Source organism: Phocoena sinus, chromosome 9, assembly GCF_008692025.1.
Source record: "Phocoena sinus isolate mPhoSin1 chromosome 9, mPhoSin1.pri, whole genome shotgun sequence".
NCBI classification, from domain to species: domain Eukaryota; kingdom Metazoa; phylum Chordata; class Mammalia; order Artiodactyla; family Phocoenidae; genus Phocoena; species Phocoena sinus.
Window position 1 is genome coordinate 24,645,766 of NC_045771.1, and position 19,861 is coordinate 24,665,626.

The following is a 19,861-nucleotide window of genomic DNA, read 5'->3' on the forward strand; positions in this document are numbered from 1 at the left end:
AAAGAAGATGTGACACATTTATACAATGAAATATTACTCAGCCATAAAAAGAAATGAAACTGAGTTATTTGTAATGAGGTGGATGGACCTAGAGACTGTCACACAGAGTGAAGTAAGTCAGAAAGAAGAAAAAATACTGTATGCTAACACATATATGTGGAATCTAAAAAAAAAAAAAATGGTTCTCAAGAACCTAGGGGCAGGACAGGAATAAAAATTCAAAAGTAGAGAATGGCCTTGAGGACATGGGGAGGGGGAAGGGTAAGCTGAGACAAAATGAGAGAGTGGCATGAACATATATACACTACCAAATGTAAAATAGATAGCTAATGGGAAGCAGCCGCATAGCACAGGGAGATCAGCTCGGTGCTTTGTGTCCACCTAGGGGGTGGGATAGGGTGGGGGGAGGGAGATGCAAGAGGAGGAGATATGGGGATATATGTTTATGTATAGCTGATTTACTTTGTTACACAGCAGAAACTAACACACCATTGTAAAGCAGTTATACTCCAATAAAGATGTTAAAAAAAAAAAAAGATTGATGAATCAAGGTTAGCCCCAACTTGTCTTTTTTTTTGGGAGGGGATGCTTACTGGGAATAAATATATGCTCTCTACTGAATATAACTGTGTAACTGGGACTAAAGAAGAAATTGATACTGTTTTTGTTTTTTTATGGTTGATTGAGAGAACCTGATTTTGAGATGCAGTTTTACGTTTTTACAAATAACTTCATGTTGTACGTTCTAGTTATATCTTCAGTAGAATTCTTAAGCTAATCCTAGTTCAGATTATTTCTGTGTCCCTCTTCAATCGTTTTTAACTACCTTTAGAGGCAGAATTGAATTTGTAGTATGGGTCTAGCTGGTCTTTTAATTTATAATTAAAGTGCAGAATTTTCCCATGTTTTCTTCCATCTGGTAACACACCCACCTGCACTTACCGAGAACTATATGTAGATCAACTGGAGAGGTTTATCTAAAGTGTTTTTTTATCTTCAGCCTACCTCTCATAGTTTGTCAGTGACTTATGAGGTTAACTATGAACTAAATATATTAGCACTTTATTGCCAATATATTTTGTAATGTGAAATAAGCTAGAGAAGTGTGTGTGTGTGTGTGTGTGAACTTATACAAAGTATAATACCCAAGCTATCCTCTGAATCTTTAAAAATGTGTGTTTTCTGATTTTGCAGTAGTATGGTCTAGTGGACCAAATTAAACCTTGAGTTGGATTGGGAAATAGTGGAAGTTATTTTATATATCTATATATTTATTTATTTATTTATTTATTTTTTCTCAGTAGAAACCTGGATTTATAATTTAGTTCTTCTAGAATTTAGGTTCATATTTTCTTTCATAACTCTCCAAGATGGGTTTGGTTTGTTTGTTTTAAAAGATGAATAAACCAAGGTGCAAAGACTATAGCCCTTTAAGGACACACGACTAGGTGATAATCAAAATTGGAATCTCTAAAGACTTCGTAAAGTTCTGATAATGTAATTTTGTTGCAGTAGAAATTTGAGAGCTGGCTTGTCTTCAAAATGATAAAATGCAACATGATGATTAATACAATAATTACATATAAACAGATTGCAAAAGATTGAATCAGAAATGCTTAACCTTTATGGATCCTACAGTATTAATTATGCTACTGAGATGGTGTTTATTCTCTAGTAGTCTTGGAGCTTAATAGTCACGCGCTTGTTGAATGATGGAACACTGTGCACCTAGATAGTCTTAAGTATTTTTCAGGACACTTTTTTTTCCCCTCCTTTTTTTTTTTTTTTTTTTTTTTTTTTTACTGTACGCGGCCCTCTCACTGTTGTGGCCTCTCCCGTTGCGGAGCACAGGCTCCGGATGCGCAGGCCCAGCAGCCATGGCTCACGGGCCCAGCTGCTCCGCAGCACGTGGGATCCTCCCGGACTGGGGCATGAACCCGTATCCCCTGCATCATCAGGCGGACTCCCAACCACTGCGCCACCAGGGAAGCCCTCCCTTCTTTAATTTAAGTCAATATTATTATCATTTTTTGAGGAAACCAAAGGCTCCTTAATTAGTGAACACTGCAGATCACTTTTGTCAATTTACCTGCGTCAAAGACCTGTAGGAAGTAGTGACAGAAGATCTTCTATTTGTGTTTTATTTTAAAGATTTAAAGAGTGCTTGTTGCTGTTTATTTTTTCTCTGCCTTTTGATCTTCCATCATAATAATGCTTAGATTCCATAGATCAGTGGCAATTCTTCAACGAATATTTATTGAGCATTATTAGAGCTGAACACTTTTTAGCTGTAAATAAGGCAGGCTTGGTCTTGGCTGCCTTGGAATTTATAATCTAGTGGAAAAGATGGGCTTTAAAGTAGTAATTATATCAATATTTAATTTATTGCAATTAGAGTGAGTTTTTGAGGGAGAAAGGCTTTGAATAAATTTCTAGTGGTATTAAGAGACCTAAGCAAAATTCAAAACCGTGGACAAGAATTCTTTACTCTCACACTGAATGGCCATAATCCCACGTTGCCCTAGAACCCGAAGTAATTTAAGCTGAATTTAAAAAGAAAGTCACAGACAATCCTGTGACACAGCTTTGACCTTCTTTAAGGAATCGGGGAAAGTGTATTACTCATGTTTACTTCCTAATGTGAAAGAGAGCTGGAAGAACCAGCCAAAAACTTGGGTTGGGGTGGCATTTAATTCTTCTGTTCACACTCCAGGTCTATTGAATCAGAATCTCCAGGAGTGGGTCATGTACATCTTTATTCCTCGGTCATTGTGATGATCAACCAGATGTTGGAACCACTGTTAAGATAGCCCAGGAATTGATTGGCTGCTGAATTAGAAAAAGACCATCAATTTCAGCTGTCCTAATATCCAAATGATAGTAGAATTTTGCTTAAAACTTAGTTTACAACTTAGTTCTGAGTATAGTATGGTAGACACTGGCAATGCCCGTATTTTGTTTTTAAAGAGTAAAACTGCACCTTTGGATTGTCAGCAGTGGTTGCCCAGTTTAAAACTGCATGTTAAAGTTACCTTTTGTGTTAAGTTTTCTTTTCTTTTTTCCTTCAGGAACTAAACAACTTAAGCATATTTTATTAAAAGATGTGGACACTATTTTTGAATGTAAATTATGCCGCAGTCTCTTCAGAGGATTACCAAATTTAATTACCCATAAAAAATTCTACTGCCCACCAAGTCTCCAGATGGATGACAGTAAGTTTTATTCATATATTCAATTATGCATTTTGCTATGTATTCTTATACTACAGCTATACATTTATGTTAAAATGGTATCGATGTCTAGTTACAGATAATTTAGTGATAGAGAATAAGGTAAAATACTTGACTCAATGTTATATTCAGTTTCTTAAATAGATATTTTAATATCAGTGTTTTTCATTTGGATTTTGCTAAAGATACATGAGGTTAGATTTTTGAGTATATTTGTATTAAAGTATTGGATATATTTGAATGTTTATATGGACTATACAGTTTATATCCAGGATTTTTGTAATTTAAAATATTAATGCTTGATGAGGGTGTTGGTATTTTTCCTCCTTACTTCTTAAAAACTTGTTACCAGATATGACTCATCATTTACTTAGATTCTCCTTAAGTAAGTGAGAAAGTTGGAAACAGAGCAAAGAATGAGTAAATGAGTTGATTTTTTTGGTAATTGTAGAGAGCATTAAAAAATACTTGTTGATCTTTCTAGTGTTTGTTGGGTCTTGATTTGAAGATCAGTTTTATTCTCAGTGAAGTTTATTAGATAAGTCATTTTATCAGAAATTAGATTGTGTTATGGGCTAATCTGAGATCTGAAATAGCTTTATGTGGTAAAGGCAGGTAACAAAGTCTTTGTGGAACCAAATGTTTGTTGAATTAAGCATATTGTCTCTTCTCTGTATGATTAAGTTGCAGTATATATAATGGTATTATTTTCTTGCTTTAAAGAATAATGTAAATTATTATTAACAAGTAATAGGTTACTTTCATTATTTCTTGTTCAGGGATTTAACTCTTGTGGACTTACAAAATATAGAATTTATTTAGTTAGCTTGATATTACAGTTGCATTATGGATTTTGTGCATTTTTCCGCTTAACCTTTTTGGGATGGAAATGGAATGCAGAGCTCCAAATATCAAAAGTACTGCTTTAATTATTAGCATGAAGCTGATTTAAAGTATATTATAGGACATAGATGAAACAGAAATTTCATATTTGTTGGAAACTTTCCCTACCACTGTTAAATCTTATTATACTTCTTTTTATCCTTGAAATATAAATGAAAAGGTAGTCTATAGAGATTAGTTTCAAATCTAACCTTTTAATTAAAGAACTAGTAGAAATTTAATTTTCTGGTAGTCATTCTTTGTTACTTTTTGGTGTGAAATAAAGTTTAGTTGAATTTTAGAGGGAAATAGATAAATGGATTTGCTGTATTATTGTGCACTCTTCTGCAATACTTATTCTAGAAATACTTCTGTGAAAGTATAATTCTTCTTATAGATACCACTTTATCCATTTTAAAAAAGAAAGATTAGTAGACTAGAAGAGCTATGATGAGTCATTTCTTGATTTATAATTAGATACCAGATTTGATGCTATACTTGTAGCTAGATTTTAACATTTTAGGTAGAAACATAACCAGTGTTAGACAACTCTGTTACAATAGGAATATTAGGTTGCCTACAGATGGCGTAATTATTGCACAGATAAATAAAACTAGCTCTGTTTTTGGAGTTAATCTGTAGTTTTTAATCATTTGTTTTAATAGGTTGCCATGTTAAGAAGACATGTAATAGGACTGAATTTAGCAAACACTTCTATACATCCTGTTATTCATGTTTATATATTTTCCTATAAATCTTCTTCATTTTCCATAAGATGTTCAAATGTCCCTATACAATTAGATGAGATTATTTATTATGGATTAAGTTAATAGGAATGCTGTTATATTTTCTAAAAAAAGAATTATTTTTATATGTAGTAAGCTTCTTCATGGTGTTTTATCCGTCTTGGGTTATGAGAACTTTGATTTACCTTTGCTAGCCTAAAAATATGAAATACTATTTTTATTGTTTATTGTACCCATGTGCTTAAATATTTTATATTAAGGGCCCTTATTAGAAGTAACTCTTCAGATTGCATCTATTCCTTAACATTTGTGTACCATGATGAGATTGTAAATTAAAGCAAATTTTAATTTAATTAATACTTGTTTTTATACTCATAAAATACTGAGAAGTAGATAATGCTCTTGTAAAAATAAATGCAAACCAGTAATATAATAAATTTTAAAATAGAGGTTCATAATACATTTAAAAATATTAGAGGGCTAGAGCAGGCTAATTATTTCAGATTAAAATGTTGTTTTTTCCTTAACAGACCTTCCTGATGTAAATGATAAACAAAGCCAAGCCATAAGTGATCTCCTAGAAGCCATATATCCAAGTGTGGACAAGCGAGAATACATTATTAAGCTAGAACCCATAGAAACTAATCAGAATGCAGTTTTTCAATATATTTCAAGGACTGATAATCCTACTGAAGTCACAGAGTCAAGCAGTACTCCTGAACAGCCTGAAGTTCAAATACAGGAAACTAGCACTGAACAGTCTAAGACAGTTCCAGTTACAGACACAGAGGTGGAAACTGTAGAGCCCCCTCCTGTTGAAATTGTTGCAGATGAAGTTGCACCTACATCTGATGAACAACTGCAGGAATCACAGGCTGACTTGGAAACTTCTGACAATTCTGATTTTGGTCACCAGTTGATATGTTGTCTTTGTAGAAAAGAATTCAATTCCAGACGAGGTGTTCGTCGTCACATTCGAAAAGTACACAAGAAAAAAATGGAAGAACTAAAAAAGTACATTGAAACACGAAAGAATCCAAACCAATCCTCTAAAGGACGCAGTAAGAATGTTCTAGTCCCATTAAGTAGGAGTTGTCCAGTATGTTGTAAATCATTTGCTACAAAAGCGAATGTAAGGAGGCATTTTGATGAAGTTCATAGAGGACTAAGGAGGGATTCAATTACTCCTGATATAGCAACAAAGCCTGGGCAACCTTTGTTCCTGGATTCTGTTTCTCCTAAAAAATCTTTTAAGGCTCGAAAACAAAAGTCGTCTTCAAAGGCTGAATACAATTTAACTGCATGCAAATGCCTCCTTTGCAAGAGGAAATATAGTTCACAAATAATGCTTAAAAGACATATGCAAATTGTCCACAAGATAACTCTTTCTGGAACAAACTCTAAAAGAGAGAAAGGCCCCAATAATACTGCCAGCAGTTCAGAAATAAAAGTTAAAGTTGAACCAGCAGATTCTGTAGAATCTTCACCCCCTTCCATTATCCATTCTCCACAGAATGAATTAAAGGGAACAAATCATTCAAATGAAAAAAAGAACGCACCGGCAGCACAGAAAAATAAAGTTAAACAAGACTCTGAAAGCCCTAAATCAACTAGTCCGTCTGCTGCAGGTGGCCAGCAAAAAACCAGGAAGCCAAAACTTTCAGCTGGCTTTGACTTTAAGCAACTTTACTGTAAACTTTGTAAACGTCAGTTTACTTCCAAACAGAACTTGACTAAACATATTGAATTGCACACAGATGGGAATAACATTTATGTTAAATTCTACAAGTGTCCTCTTTGCACTTATGAAACTCGTCGGAAGCGCGATGTGATACGACATATAACTGTGGTTCATAAAAAGTCATCCCGTTATCTTGGGAAAATAACAGCCAGTTTAGAGATCAGAGCTATAAAAAAGCCCATTGATTTTGTTCTAAATAAAGTGGCAAAAAGAGGCCCTTCAAGAGACGAAGCAAAACATAGTGATTCAAAACACGATGGCACTTCTAACTCTCCTAGTAAAAAGTATGAAGTAGCTGATGTTGGTATTGAAGTAAAAGTCACAAAAAACTTTTCTCTTCACAGATGCAATAAATGTGGAAAGGCATTTGCCAAAAAGACTTATCTTGAACATCATAAGAAAACTCATAAGGCAAATGCTTCCAATTCACCTGAAGGAAACAAAACCAAAGGCCGAAGTACAAGATCTAAGGCTCTTGTCTGGTGAGGAACAGTTACAGAGTTTTGCTTTTTCCCCCCCATCGAACTAAAAAAATCATTTGACCATAATATATAGCTGGTTCCATTTTAACACATTTGCTTCCATATATCTTACGGCAGTGGGAACTGCAAGAGTAATGTGCATATCGCATTTACCTCTTCAGTGACCTTTATTCCAGTGGCTTGGGAACAAAAGTTAACTTCAGAACTTATCTTCCACAGGACAATGCAATATAGTTACAGGTAGATGGCACAGGGTCAGTGATTTCCTCTCAATGTTGTAAAATATATACATTTATATTGGCTTATGTTTACAATAGAAGTCTTCTGTTTAACTAACTTTGCACAGGTTTAATTTGATTCAGTGACTTAGTCTACTAATTAATACATTGTAGGAAGTTAAGTATATTAGAATGAATTTGTGAAGGCGATAATTATAGGAAAAAAGTCTTTTGAGGCACTGTAATTATTGTTAAATTAATCTGTGACGGCTAAATAAAGTGCTGCACTCAGAAAAAGCAATCCCCAAATTGAATTTAGAACAATTAGCATTTATTATTTACGCTTAACATAGTGCTTCCAGGCAAAGGGGGAAATGATAAACAAATATTTGGGTTTATTTTTCCTTCTCCTTGGGAGTATGTGTTAGTTCCTGTTTTTTAGTTTTGACCTTTGGAAAAAGTGATTGTTTAGGTCCCTGATCCTCTTATTTTTACCTTTTTGTTTAAATAAAGTTTTGGTGATCATTTCAACATAGGTAATATTATTAAGGAGGTTTTTTTTTTTTTTTTTCTCCTGTGGTGGTGTGTTGCAAGAAAAATAAAATTCCTATTGGGAAGAAAGAAAAAAATACTAGTTTTTTAGAGGGTTTTGGAACAAATGTAGATTTTTAAAATGCAATATGAACTAAGGAGTAGACTCCCTGTACTTGTTTTTGCAAGTCTCTCTATATTTTTAAAGTTTACCTTCAGTACCTGTGTCCCTTGTATTAATGCATTTAATATATTTAATTAGTATTAAATTAGTTTTGGATTCAGGTTCTAAAGCAGTATACTTAGTTTGAGTGCTCAGTAGGTTAAATGTTGTGGTTTGATTATCACACATTTTTTTATTTGTGTGGAAAACTTGAGATGAAACCATCCTTTAGAAGTCATTTACTATTGTATTATTTTGAAAATAAGGTTTTATTGGTAAACTCAAAAGTCTTCATTTATTCCCATTTCTCCTCAGATAACTTCAAGTGATGTACGAAAAGGTTTGGAGTTCATTTTTTTGGAAAGACTTTAAATTGGTGTTAGAACCACTAAACATCTTCAAATGGTACTATGAGAAAAAAAAAGAAAAAAATTTGATAAATATATGACTGTAACTGCTGTTTTCTGACTAAAATAATAACCATCTAACCACTTGTTTCTAAGGCACTGCCTCTTCCAGCACTTTCAAGTAGCTGTGACATTTTGTATTGTCATCACAGTCCATCAGCTAACCACCCCTGTGCATTTTGGTCTACAGTTTCTACAAAAATGTTGCAAATTTTGTTTTCCAGCAGTTTGTTGATTAAGTGATCAACAATCTGAAGAAAATATCACCACTGGTGATTTTTAATTATCAAAGACTTTATAAGTTAGCGATTTTAGTTTTGTTCCACTTTATTTGGCAGAATTTTTATTGGATTGTACAGATATATAATTTCCTAGTGAGCGTATGTTAGGACCAAAAGACAAATCTCAACACATTATAAATATTTACCTACTAAATATTTGTAATTATTTTTACATCCATTTATTTCTAACTTGTTCTATAGCACTTAAATGTTTGAAAATTTCATTCTAAAATATATACTATAGGAAACTTCCGGTTCATTTTCATCCATGGATCATCACATTTTTCATTTGTAAACATCTGAGGTTTTTATGAAAATTAAACATTCCCCTATTTTTCTTTAAGTTTCATACAAAGCACTTTAATGATAGATGCAACTTAATTTTTCAGTTTTTTTTTAAAGACCCCACATTTACTAATGTTAATATGAAGGTAATAAATAGCTTACTGCTATTTTATGGATGCAGACAATCCCTGCACAACCACTTCTTACAATACTAGTTTATTTCTTTACATATTGCTAAAAAAGGAAGATTGGGGTATAAACCCTGATTCTTTTTCTCTCCCAAGTAAAATCTTAAATGACCACTTTAGATAATATTTGATCCCTACTGTAAAATTTAGAAAATAATGAATTTTTGTCCATTTTTGTAATCAAGATTTTAGGGAAAACAGAAGTACATCTATCTTTAATGAAATACTGGACAGGTTTTTGTGTAATCAATATTTTGTACTTTTTAGGGAATATTTTATTTTTTAGTAATTTTTGTCAAATTATAATTTTAAAAGGTACAGCAGAGAATATACCATGTTTTTATATAGGTTCATCCCTGTACTTAGGAGGGACCCTGTCCATCTATATACTTTTTGTATAAAATTTTAAAATGTTGAAGATCCACAAGGTCATAATAAAATGCTTTCATAGCTAGAAAAACATTTACCCTTCCCAGTGCTTTGCACTAAAATATACTGTGAAAGGAAACTAGAAAGACTGTAACTGTTGCTGGAAATGTTCTATATTGAATGTACATGCTCTTGTTGGAAAAATGTACTATATGTGATGGAAATAAACCAGACTCAAAGTTATTTCAGCTAAATGTGCTTCAACGAAGGTGCATTGGTTGAAACTTAAATGTTTTATTATCAAATTTAAATTTATTCAGTGACTATGAGCAGCTACACTTGAAATTTATCCTGATAGTTTTATTTTTAAGAATTAGAGTAATAATTTCTCTTTAATTTAAAAACAGATTTACTTTTCCACATATGGAAAACTTGTACTTATAGGTCTAACTTGAATGATTAATAGTGTAATATATTTAGGGAACTAAATGTGTAGGTGTTATTTCATTTATAAACCATCTTCATTAGTTGCACATTATTAAACCTGTATGTTTGACTTTTGCAAGGTGTTATCTTTTATGCATTCCTACACACAAGACATATTCCAAAGATATTTTCCAGACTTAGGTACCTATAACAAATGGAAAGATAGGAGGATTCCTAAAAAGCTTGGGGTAGCTCTTTGCTGCAGCCTCTCTTGTGTATGCTGGCCTTTTCCTTTCTGCTTTACTTGTTAAATACTGTAGGGAAGAAAGAGAAATATCCTGATGTTGGTGGAGGAGAGCCCAATTGCTGCAGTTCCCTTACTTTACTCACCTGTTTCCACAGGACCTTTCACATACAGTTTGTCTCCACTGTCGTAACTTAGAGCCACAGAGCAGGAATTTAGGAGGGGGCATCAGGGGTTCCAAGGACTATAAAAATATTTCATCTGGGTCATAGAGAAAAAAATAGCATTATGTCAGGACTTGTCTAAATTAGAAGGGCCTAGAGAGATTAAGAATATTTTATCATAATAGCCAAATTAATGGATCATGGGAAACATAGAGACTAAACTAGGACCAGTTAAGTAGAATGAACAAGTAAGAAGTGATTAGAAATTCTTTGTTCTTCCTATTCCTTTCTGGTCTTCATCCTTTTTGGTTTTATTTTGACTCTTGAGGTTTGTCATCTCAGAGGATCGGGCTTGAGGGTCTTGAGAAGAGGCCTAAGAAATTTGTCCCAGAAGCTTTTCTACACACAGGCTGTATAAGCAAGTATTTATAGTACTTTTTGTTGTCGTTGGGGGGAGTAGTGAAGCAGGTAAAGAACCATCGGAAACTCCTTATTTTATATTAAGACCTATTTCTGGCTACAAATTACATCCACTTTTGCTGCAATTTGATCAATTGAGAGTTCTTCTATAGAATTCAAGCCATCTTCCTTCCTGAAGATACCTTTTATTCCTAGATTTGGTGGAAGAGGAGAAACAGTAAAAGGTATGGCTTGCGCTTCAACTTCATAAGTTTGTATAGTGCAAGCAAAAGCTGGATGAAGTATGGCTGATACTAAGCAGGTGTTTTTGGTTTTGTTTTGTTTTTTTATGGCCACGCTGCCCAGCTTGTGGGATTTTAGTTCCCTGATCAGGGATCGAACCCTGGCCTTCGGCGGTGAGAGTACAGAGTTCTAGCCACTGGACTGCCAGGGAATTCCCTAAGCAGGTGTTGATTATAACATGCAGATATACCTTGAATGCACAATAACCGTTTTGGGGGTTCATGTCTCTTCCCCCTCTTTACTCCCTACTTCAAGAAGAAAACATTGAATGTATATACATTCTTGAGCAATATATAAATTATCCATCCTTAACTTTTAGCCTAGTTATATATATATATATACATACATATATATGTATATATATATATGAGCCAAATTTTCGGTTGACACAGATTGCTTGTATTGTTGAAAAGTACCTTCACATTTTTTTTTTTTTTTTTTTTTTTTGTGTGGTATGCGGGCCTCTCACTGGTGTGGCCTCTCCCGTTGCAGAGCACAGTCTCCGGACGCGCAGGCTCAGTGGCCATGGCTCACAGGCCCAGCCACTCCACAGCATGTGGGATCTTCCTGGACCGGGGCATGAACCCGTGTCCCCTGCATCGGCAGGCGGACTCTCAACCACTGCTCCACCAGGGAAGCCCTTCACATTTTTTAGGAATATGTATTTGTTACATTGCCTTATGGTCAGTAGGCTGTTCTACTCGGTTTGCTTTAGAGAGCCTGTGGATGCAGTAGTGGGGAGTTCTGTGGTTTTGCTACAGTTTGAGGCTGCAGGTATAGAAAGAGGAGTTTCCCAGTAGGTATTATGGCAAGTAGGTATAGAGATAGAAGCACAAGTGAATATCATTTCCTGCTGTGAAGTTGTAAAAGATCTCTTTGAATAGCATGACCACTGAAAATGAGATTTGAAATGCGTCTAAAACTTCAGAAATTAGGTCTTCAGGTTTCCTGTAGTGGCCCTTGGAAATATTCTAGTTCCTTAGTTAGGAGTTTTAGAATTTACTTTTCTAATGGAATCCTTAGATTATCATCATTATGATTCAGACACAGTCTCGTAGTTGATCAGTGGCCGAGCTCTAAGATATGGGCAGCATGATGTTGGCTGTGGTGTTAGACAGAATCCTTCTGTACTCTATGCTATTCTTTTTCTCTTCTCTGACTTCAAGAGCTAGCGGAAACCTCAAGATTGAAAAGGAGTAAGGATCAGCCATCTTAAGTACGGCTGTTAGTTGTTTGGTTTCTAAGGCATAAAGCACATGTTAGACGGCAGAATAAAATGTGTTTCACTTAAAGTCACCTACAATTATTTTGGCTTTTCTAACTTTCCAAATTCCTTCCTTCTCTCTCTTATAATTTGTTTCTGTACCCTTTTTCTTTGACCTCAGTTCTGAGCTTCCAGCTCTTTCCTTTTTTCTCTTCTGGTTAATTAACAGATCATTAGTACCAAGATAGCTAAAACATTTTTTTGAGAAGGTAAGAGTGTGGAAAAACAGCTCATTTCTTCCTGAATCTTTATCATTCTACACTTGTCAGGTTTATTATTTATTTTGAAGTTTCTTTCCCTACATATGTTCACCGCTATCATACCACAAACAGAGGGGAACTTAGTGAGCACCATAGGTGCATCTGGTTCAGAAAGTGCCCGGAGTTGGAGGTTGTGCCCACTCAGCAGAATTAATTTGCTTGATTGTGTATTTTTGAGGTCAGGGACTATGTCTTGATAATTCTGTTTAGTGCCTAGCACGTTTTCATGTATATCCGGACACTTTAAATAAATGTTTGCTAATGATGTTAAAGTAAGTAGTAGCCTTTTCCATGTGAATTGTGCTGTCATATACTTTGAGGCTTTGGGTCTTACTTTCCTAAACTTTATTATCTCAATATTGATAGATTTAATTTATTTTAGAAAGTGCCACCAGTACTAAAATGAGAGTTTATGATAATAAAGAGAATTCTTAGTATTAGTTGATAGTAATTAACGTGTATAGAGTGCTTACTATATACCAAGTGCTTTGCTAATCCTTTATATGCATAATGCCCCTAATCCACCAACAGCCCTATGGAGTAAGAACTGTTCCTTCATCATGCCCACTTTACAGAATAGAAAAATTGAAGCTTAGGGAAGTTCAGTGGTTTACTCCAGTTCACATAGCTAGTAAATTATAGAATTGAGACTTAACACTAAGTCTGACCACAAAGCATGTTCCCTTAATCAGTGCACCTTATATATGCAGATTTTATCATTTGCAAAGTACAGTCACTACATTACTTGTTGGCAGTTTGGTGTAATGATCTGGAGCTAGATTCGTTGGTGAAATTTTTGTATCCACCATTTATTTCCTGTGTGACCTTGGGCAAGTTCAGTTACTTAAGCATTCTGTATCCTAGTTAACCTCATTTATAAAATGAGAATAATATTTCTTACCTGATAGGGTTGTTCTGAGGAGAAAATGAAAAATACATGTAAAACAGGGTGGTCCTTGTCATGTTACAATAAATGTTAGATATGATTACTATAAGTAATTTTCACAGTATAAATGTGCAACTTTTTATTACCTTGTAAAGTTTAAATGGAAATGTGTGCATTAGAAGAGAGTTTATTGCTACGCATCAGATTTTAACTGCTGCTTTTGTGTTTAACTGGGAAATGAGGACAACCAACTATATTATTATTTGCCACCAATTTTCTTCTAAGCAGCTATTACTAGTTTATCATTCCTACTCAAGTTTTTCATTCATCTTGAAAAGGTATTAGGTAGTTTTAAGCACATTCATTGTTTAGGCTTTGTTTTTACCATTACTCCTTAGGACAACCCATCTGTCTTAGTATCTGTTCTATCACACAATATTTTGGTTTTGGTCATGTGTAAAGTATTGACATGGAGCAAATATTAACTGAGTAACATAGTTCAAATATTTCTATGAAACTAAAGTAGATATGCATTACTATTTGAAAGCAAGCATTTGGTTGTGGAAGGAGTGGATTTTTCAGGAGAGCATTATTTGGGCTAAGTCAGGAATTTCTTTGGTGAATGTGTCATGAAGAAATAAGAAATGGTACTTTTCAAAAGTCTTGCCAATAGTAGGCATTAGTGACAGTACTCCACATTTCACTTGAGGCCCAAGTACTGTTAAATTATCTACCAACAGGGTTTACCCGTACATCTCCCTGTTCTTGATCTTGTTTTTTTTAACCATAAGATGATGATTTTAGAAATTTTTGTGTCTAGGGTTAATTTGCAACACCAGAGAACCTTTGTCCCTAGGTTTGGATGAACTTTCATATCTTGATCTGCAGATCAAGTGCTGGGGTCCCAACACCTGGGTTGTGTGGTTTCTTAATGATTCTGATACTCAAATTCTTATGTCAGGTATCTGAGCATGTTTCTGGCACACAAAACGTAGTAATGTTTAAACAGTAGAATGAGGTGGTTGAAAAAAATAGGCAAACCAAAACAACAACAAAAACCGCTTTGAATGCTTGAGCAATAATGACTTGCAGCCTCTCTGGGTGTCCTGCTCCTGTATAATCTGGTAACACTTTCGATGCAAGAGCATGTAATAATGTTATGTTCAGAGGAGAAATTATTACACCAAAATGAACCCTAAATGCATAGAACTCTCTTTACAACCCAGGTTTTGAATATTAGTTTTTAATTCCTTCTATCTGTGGAATTATCCTGAGAATAAATTAGCTCTGAGAAATGGAACTGTGGCTTTTAGTCAGTCTTTCTTTCTAAGCTGTGCAAAAATATATTTTTTAAAAAGTTGAGACTCTTCTTGGCTAAATTGATGCTTTGGTAGACTTAAACCCCAAAGTACTGGTTGTGTCTGGTAGTTTTTATTTTGGATGGGAAGAGAAAGTGAGGAATAGTTTTCTTCTAAGAAAAAAAAATAGCCAAGTACTAGGAACATTGTGTGCACAAGTGATTGAATTACATGAAAAGAAATTAACTTTTATGGAAAAGATGTTTATGTAGTGTTCTTGGGTTTTTGTCATATAAGTTGTTAGGGTCGTTCTGTATAAGCTTCTGCAGGAGAGTGGCCATGCCATTTTCATGCCTTTTGCTCATTAGATATTTACTAAGTTCCTTGGAATCCAACATGCTGGACATTTGTAGATGTTTGAGACTTTCTGAGCCTTATTCGCCTTTCCTTTGAATGGGCAGCCTTTGAGGACATAAGGTAGGCTCATGGGGCTGTCATAAAGATAGAGGGAACACGCTTAGTGAAATTTGTGAGTCGTCATCAATATTTATATCCTCAAGTTAAACTTTCCTCAAAACGTTTTCATGATTTTCCAATTTGCCCTTTCGTTGCCTGGCTGTCTTGACTAGTCAGCTGTTGTTTCTTATGATTGTAAGTGAACACAATCACTTAGTTACCATGAAATTTGGATACAAACGCACACCAGAGGAAGAAACTTTTCAAGGAAATGGTTTTGTTGCTGTAACTGCCCTGGATCTCTTTTCAGTTTCTAAGTGTATAATTGTAATGATATGAATTGTTAATTTTTAAGGTTTAAGATACTTCTTTGAAGGTCATTTCTTTCTAAAACAGTTAACTAGAGCTAAAGAACACAATGTCTTCAAACCACAGATTCTACAAGATGGAAGTAAGACCCACAGTACTTGGATTACCAGTCACCACCCAGCTTGCCATGCCATCTCATTGCAGGTGTGTGAGTGCATGTGTGCCCGTGATAGAGCATTGTGCTATGTGCTTGCTGCTGCGAGTGCAGGGTTTTAGTTGGTCTGTAACTGGTCAAGAGAGGTTCGTTACAGAGTGCTGTGTGGGGAACTAAGACAGAAGGGGCCAGGCCTTAAGGCAACCTAGCAGTAATTGTACAAACTGGCTTCACCATATGGATTTCAACCAGTTTAAGAAGCCGGAAAAAATAATGCAACTCTAGGGACTGGGTGTTGCCTTCTTAGGAGCAGGAGTATGGCTTCTCTGCTGCTACTAGCCCTTCTCAGACTCTTATTTTTTTTTTTTTTTTTAACATCTTTATTGGAGGATAATTGCTTTACAATGGTGTGTTAGTTTCTGCTTTATAACAAAGTGAATCAGCTATACATATACATATATCCCCATATCCCCTCCCTCTTGCGTCTCCCTCCCACCCTCCCTATCCCAGCCCTCTAGGTGGTCACAAAGCACTGAGCTGATCTCCCTGCGCTGTGCCGTTGCTTACCACTAACTATTTTACATTTGATGGTGTATATGTATCCATGCCACTATATCACTTCGTCCCAGCTTACCCTTCCCCCTCCCCGTGTCAGACTCTGCTTTTACTTTAAAAAAAAAAGACACTAATTACGTCATTTGGTATCTTCTCGGTGTGGTTATATAACTGCCTCATTATTTCCACTGCTTGCCTCTTCTGTGTCTTTCAAGTATTTTCTTTCTCCATATAGCTTGAATTTAGACTTCTGTAAGAGAAAATCTGATTGGTTCAGTTAGGTGCATTCTTGTTGGGCAAATCTCCCATGCTAGGCCTCTTCGTAGGTTGCTGGTCATAGGTTGCTCTTCAGAGGTTGGCTGTTCCTGGGACAGGTGCTCTCTGTGGATCCTGTCGTTGGTGATCATGGTAGCAGAGTCAGTGTCATAAAACATGGCCCTGGACCTAGTAAGAGGAATCTTTTGGTGCCAGTCTTTTAAAAGAGGGATCTGGATAGTTCTAGAATGTACTAATCTTTCCAGTACACATCATTTTCTTTCATTTTAAAGGTGATAGAATTAAAGGTAACCTGTGGGCTTGACTGTTCGTCAGTGCAGCACCAACGATCCTTTCCATACTGAGAAAATGTGGGGAAGAGTTTTCTAATCAGCACCTGCAGTTCCTTTTCTGGACTGCCTGATGCTGTTTCCGTCTTTGGCTTTGTAGATTCATAGGCAGCCTGAAGTTTTCACTCAAAAAGAGCCATTACATTTCCTGTAACAGCATATTAGGCCGTTCTGTCAGTTGCTGTGATTTTCCAGACACCCACAATTATGCTGCACAATTTGAGTTGGTGATTTAGTGAAACCTTAAAGTATTGCTTCTGCTCTTCTTGTATTTTCCGCATTTGGGCTTACTCTGCAATAGCTGCTTTATATCGTCTCATTCATGCCTTCAACGACAGGCACTATTGAGTGTTCATCATGTGTCTTGCACCATTCCATTCTTCTGGGAAAACAGAATCACACAGTGGTTAAAGCATGGATTTTTAAGAATCATGCATACCTGAGTTCAAGTCCTGGCTCCTTTGCTTACTAACTGTGTGTGTTGGGCAAGTTACTTAGTTTTTCTAAGCTTCAATTTTCTTGTCTGTATAATGATGGTATTAGGAAATGCGGTATAGGTCGGTTTATTGTGGGAATTTATAAAAGTTTAATGATATATTGTATGTAATATACTTAGCACAATGCCTGGCTCAAGAGCTCAATAAATATGTATTAATACTGTTACAGTGATCACTAAAATTGCTATCAGTTTGCTGCCAAAATACTTTCTGGCACTTGCCAGATAGTTTCTAGTTATCTTGCTTTGCCATTTGATGTTCGTTGCCTTTTTGTTGGTATTAATCCAGCCATTTAAGGAAAAGTCAGATGTAACGTCTGTGATAAAGCCAAGATGGACAGCAGTTTATTAAGTTAGAACATATTATTTTATGGGTACTTAACCTGCTGCCGTTTTTGGCAGCACCTTTTGCTAATTGTTCAAGAAGTTGTTGAACTTTTTATGATGTAATTGTGCTTCCTTGTGATTAATGTCTTATAGAACAATGCATAGTTTTGAGTAGCAAAACTCAGAACAGCTTTCAGTTTTATTATGATTATTTTCTGTAAAAATTAGGCTATGGGTACAAGAACATATTCTGAATTTATAAGCAAGAATTATGTCTTCTCTTTGTATCACTAATGCCTCACGATGTACCTGGCATAAAACAGCTAGGAGAATGTGGAAAGAAGGAGAGAAGGAAAGCAGCAACATTACATCAGTTATCTTTAGGCTTATATTAGTCCACAATATGTCTTTGCTTTTAAGTGTCTTTTCCCATTACCTCATCTTCTAGTGTATATAGGCTTCTCTACCTGTGAATTCCTCTTCGTTTCTATTGCTGATGGCTTCTGTTTCCTGACTTTTTAATTTGAGCCTCCTAGCTTCTGGCATTGCTACTAAGTAGTGGTGACAGGTTCAAATTTATGGGAGTGCTGTACTGACTGTATACCCTGGTAAATAATCCATAATCAGTTATACAATGGGTGTACATTTAGTGATTTTTTTGATAATTCTTTTTTTTTAAGACTTACCTTTGTTTAATTCATCCCTATTCAATTCTATGAAATGCATCTCACATTTCACTTTCATATTCCACTCCCAGATCTAAACAAACTAAGCATACAATTGTTGATTGCCTCTTCTGTCATTTGTGTAATCTTAGGAATTAGAATTAGTTATTTCATTTATCCAATTCTCACATTGCTACTTCAGAACTTTTACACTGCCCTGAAAGCCTCCAGTCCTATTTTGCTTCCTTGATAAGAGGCAGCCTTGCCTATATCATGACAAAAGGTAGAAGACATTTCTTTATGCTCCCCTTCTGCATCACAGTTTTGTCTTCGGTTCCTTCCTTGGTTCTTTGAAGGAAGAAGTCCAAGTCCAACACTTCTGCCGTTGCCAGTCTTCTTCCTCAGACCTTCCTCCAACCGTCCTCTCCTTCCTCCTCCTCATCTCTGTCTCCCTTTCCACAAACTTCTCCCCTCAGCCTACAGACATGCTCAAATTACTTTCAGCCAAAAGGTAAACTTCCCCTCCAGACTACCTTCAGTCTAGTTACTGCCATCTGTTCCTCCTTCCTTTCACTGTCAAACTTCATGTCCTCTCATACTGTGCTTTAGCACTAATTTCACTATACTGTAATTGTCTATTTTGCTGTCTCCTTTCTCCATTAAGCTCTTAGGAGACCTGTGCCTTGGTCACCATTGACTTCCCAGGGCCTAGGGTAGTTCCTGGTACATGGTAGGCATTCAATAAATATTTGTTGAGTGAATGAACAATATTGAGCCATGCCTATACCATTCACATGTGAACCATATAGTTTTTCCCTACCCCTACATTTCTATTGAGAGTTCACTTGAAGGCCATCAGTGACCACAGAAATGCTAAATCTAGTGCCTTCTTGCTTCCCATCATGCTTGAACTCTCTACGACCATTAATGCTTACAAAAATATACCTTTCCAAGATTTTCATGGTTACTTGTAACTAAGTCACTTTGGGCTGGTCTCAGCATGGTATTGCATCCAAAAGAAACAGACAAGTTTCCAAATCTTTGGAAAATAATGAACTTTTTACTGTTTTACAGAAATCTTCTAAGGAGATAGAAAGGTACAATTACGTTAAGCTCAGCAAGCTTCATACAAGTTCTCTTTACCCATCTCTTCCCAGATCCTCATACAACTTGGCAGCTTCCCTCAATCTCCCTTCTGTAACATTTCCCCCAGAATCTTCTGTAAACTTCCTACCAAAACCTCTTGTCTACTTTTTTCATCTTCTGGTTCTCTTAACTTTGTTCTTTCCAATTTAAATCACTTTAGCCTCTCAGCTTCTTCCAGTTCTTTTCTATAACCTGTTATTCTGTTCAGCATTCCAAAAGTCTAGGAGCATTCTCTTGATTTCATCTGGTTTGTCCTTACCAATTTTCTTTGCATGATTTTACTTAATTTTAGAGCCTTAGATCATACACTGTCTTCTCCATGAGTATTTCTTGATCTCCTGGGTTTGGCTGGGTTTCCCCCAGTGTGTGTTTCTGTAGTGC

General features: G+C 35.6%; 1 protein-coding gene across 3 annotated transcripts in view; it reads left to right on the top strand.

Annotated features, from left to right (window-relative positions):
• Positions 1–19,861, top strand: part of ZNF800 (zinc finger protein 800) — a 55,291-nt gene that overhangs the window by 16,647 nt on the left and 18,783 nt on the right. For 2 of the 3 annotated variants that reach the window (XM_032642553.1, XM_032642554.1), the window contains exons 4-5: positions 3,069–3,212; positions 5,389–7,081. In XM_032642553.1, coding sequence (XP_032498444.1) covers positions 3,069–3,212; positions 5,389–7,081 — 1,837 coding nt within the window. Of the gene's footprint in view, positions 1–3,068; positions 3,213–5,388; positions 7,082–8,308; positions 10,085–19,861 lie in introns of those variants that run through there. The other variant, XM_032642555.1, reaches the window with a different exon arrangement.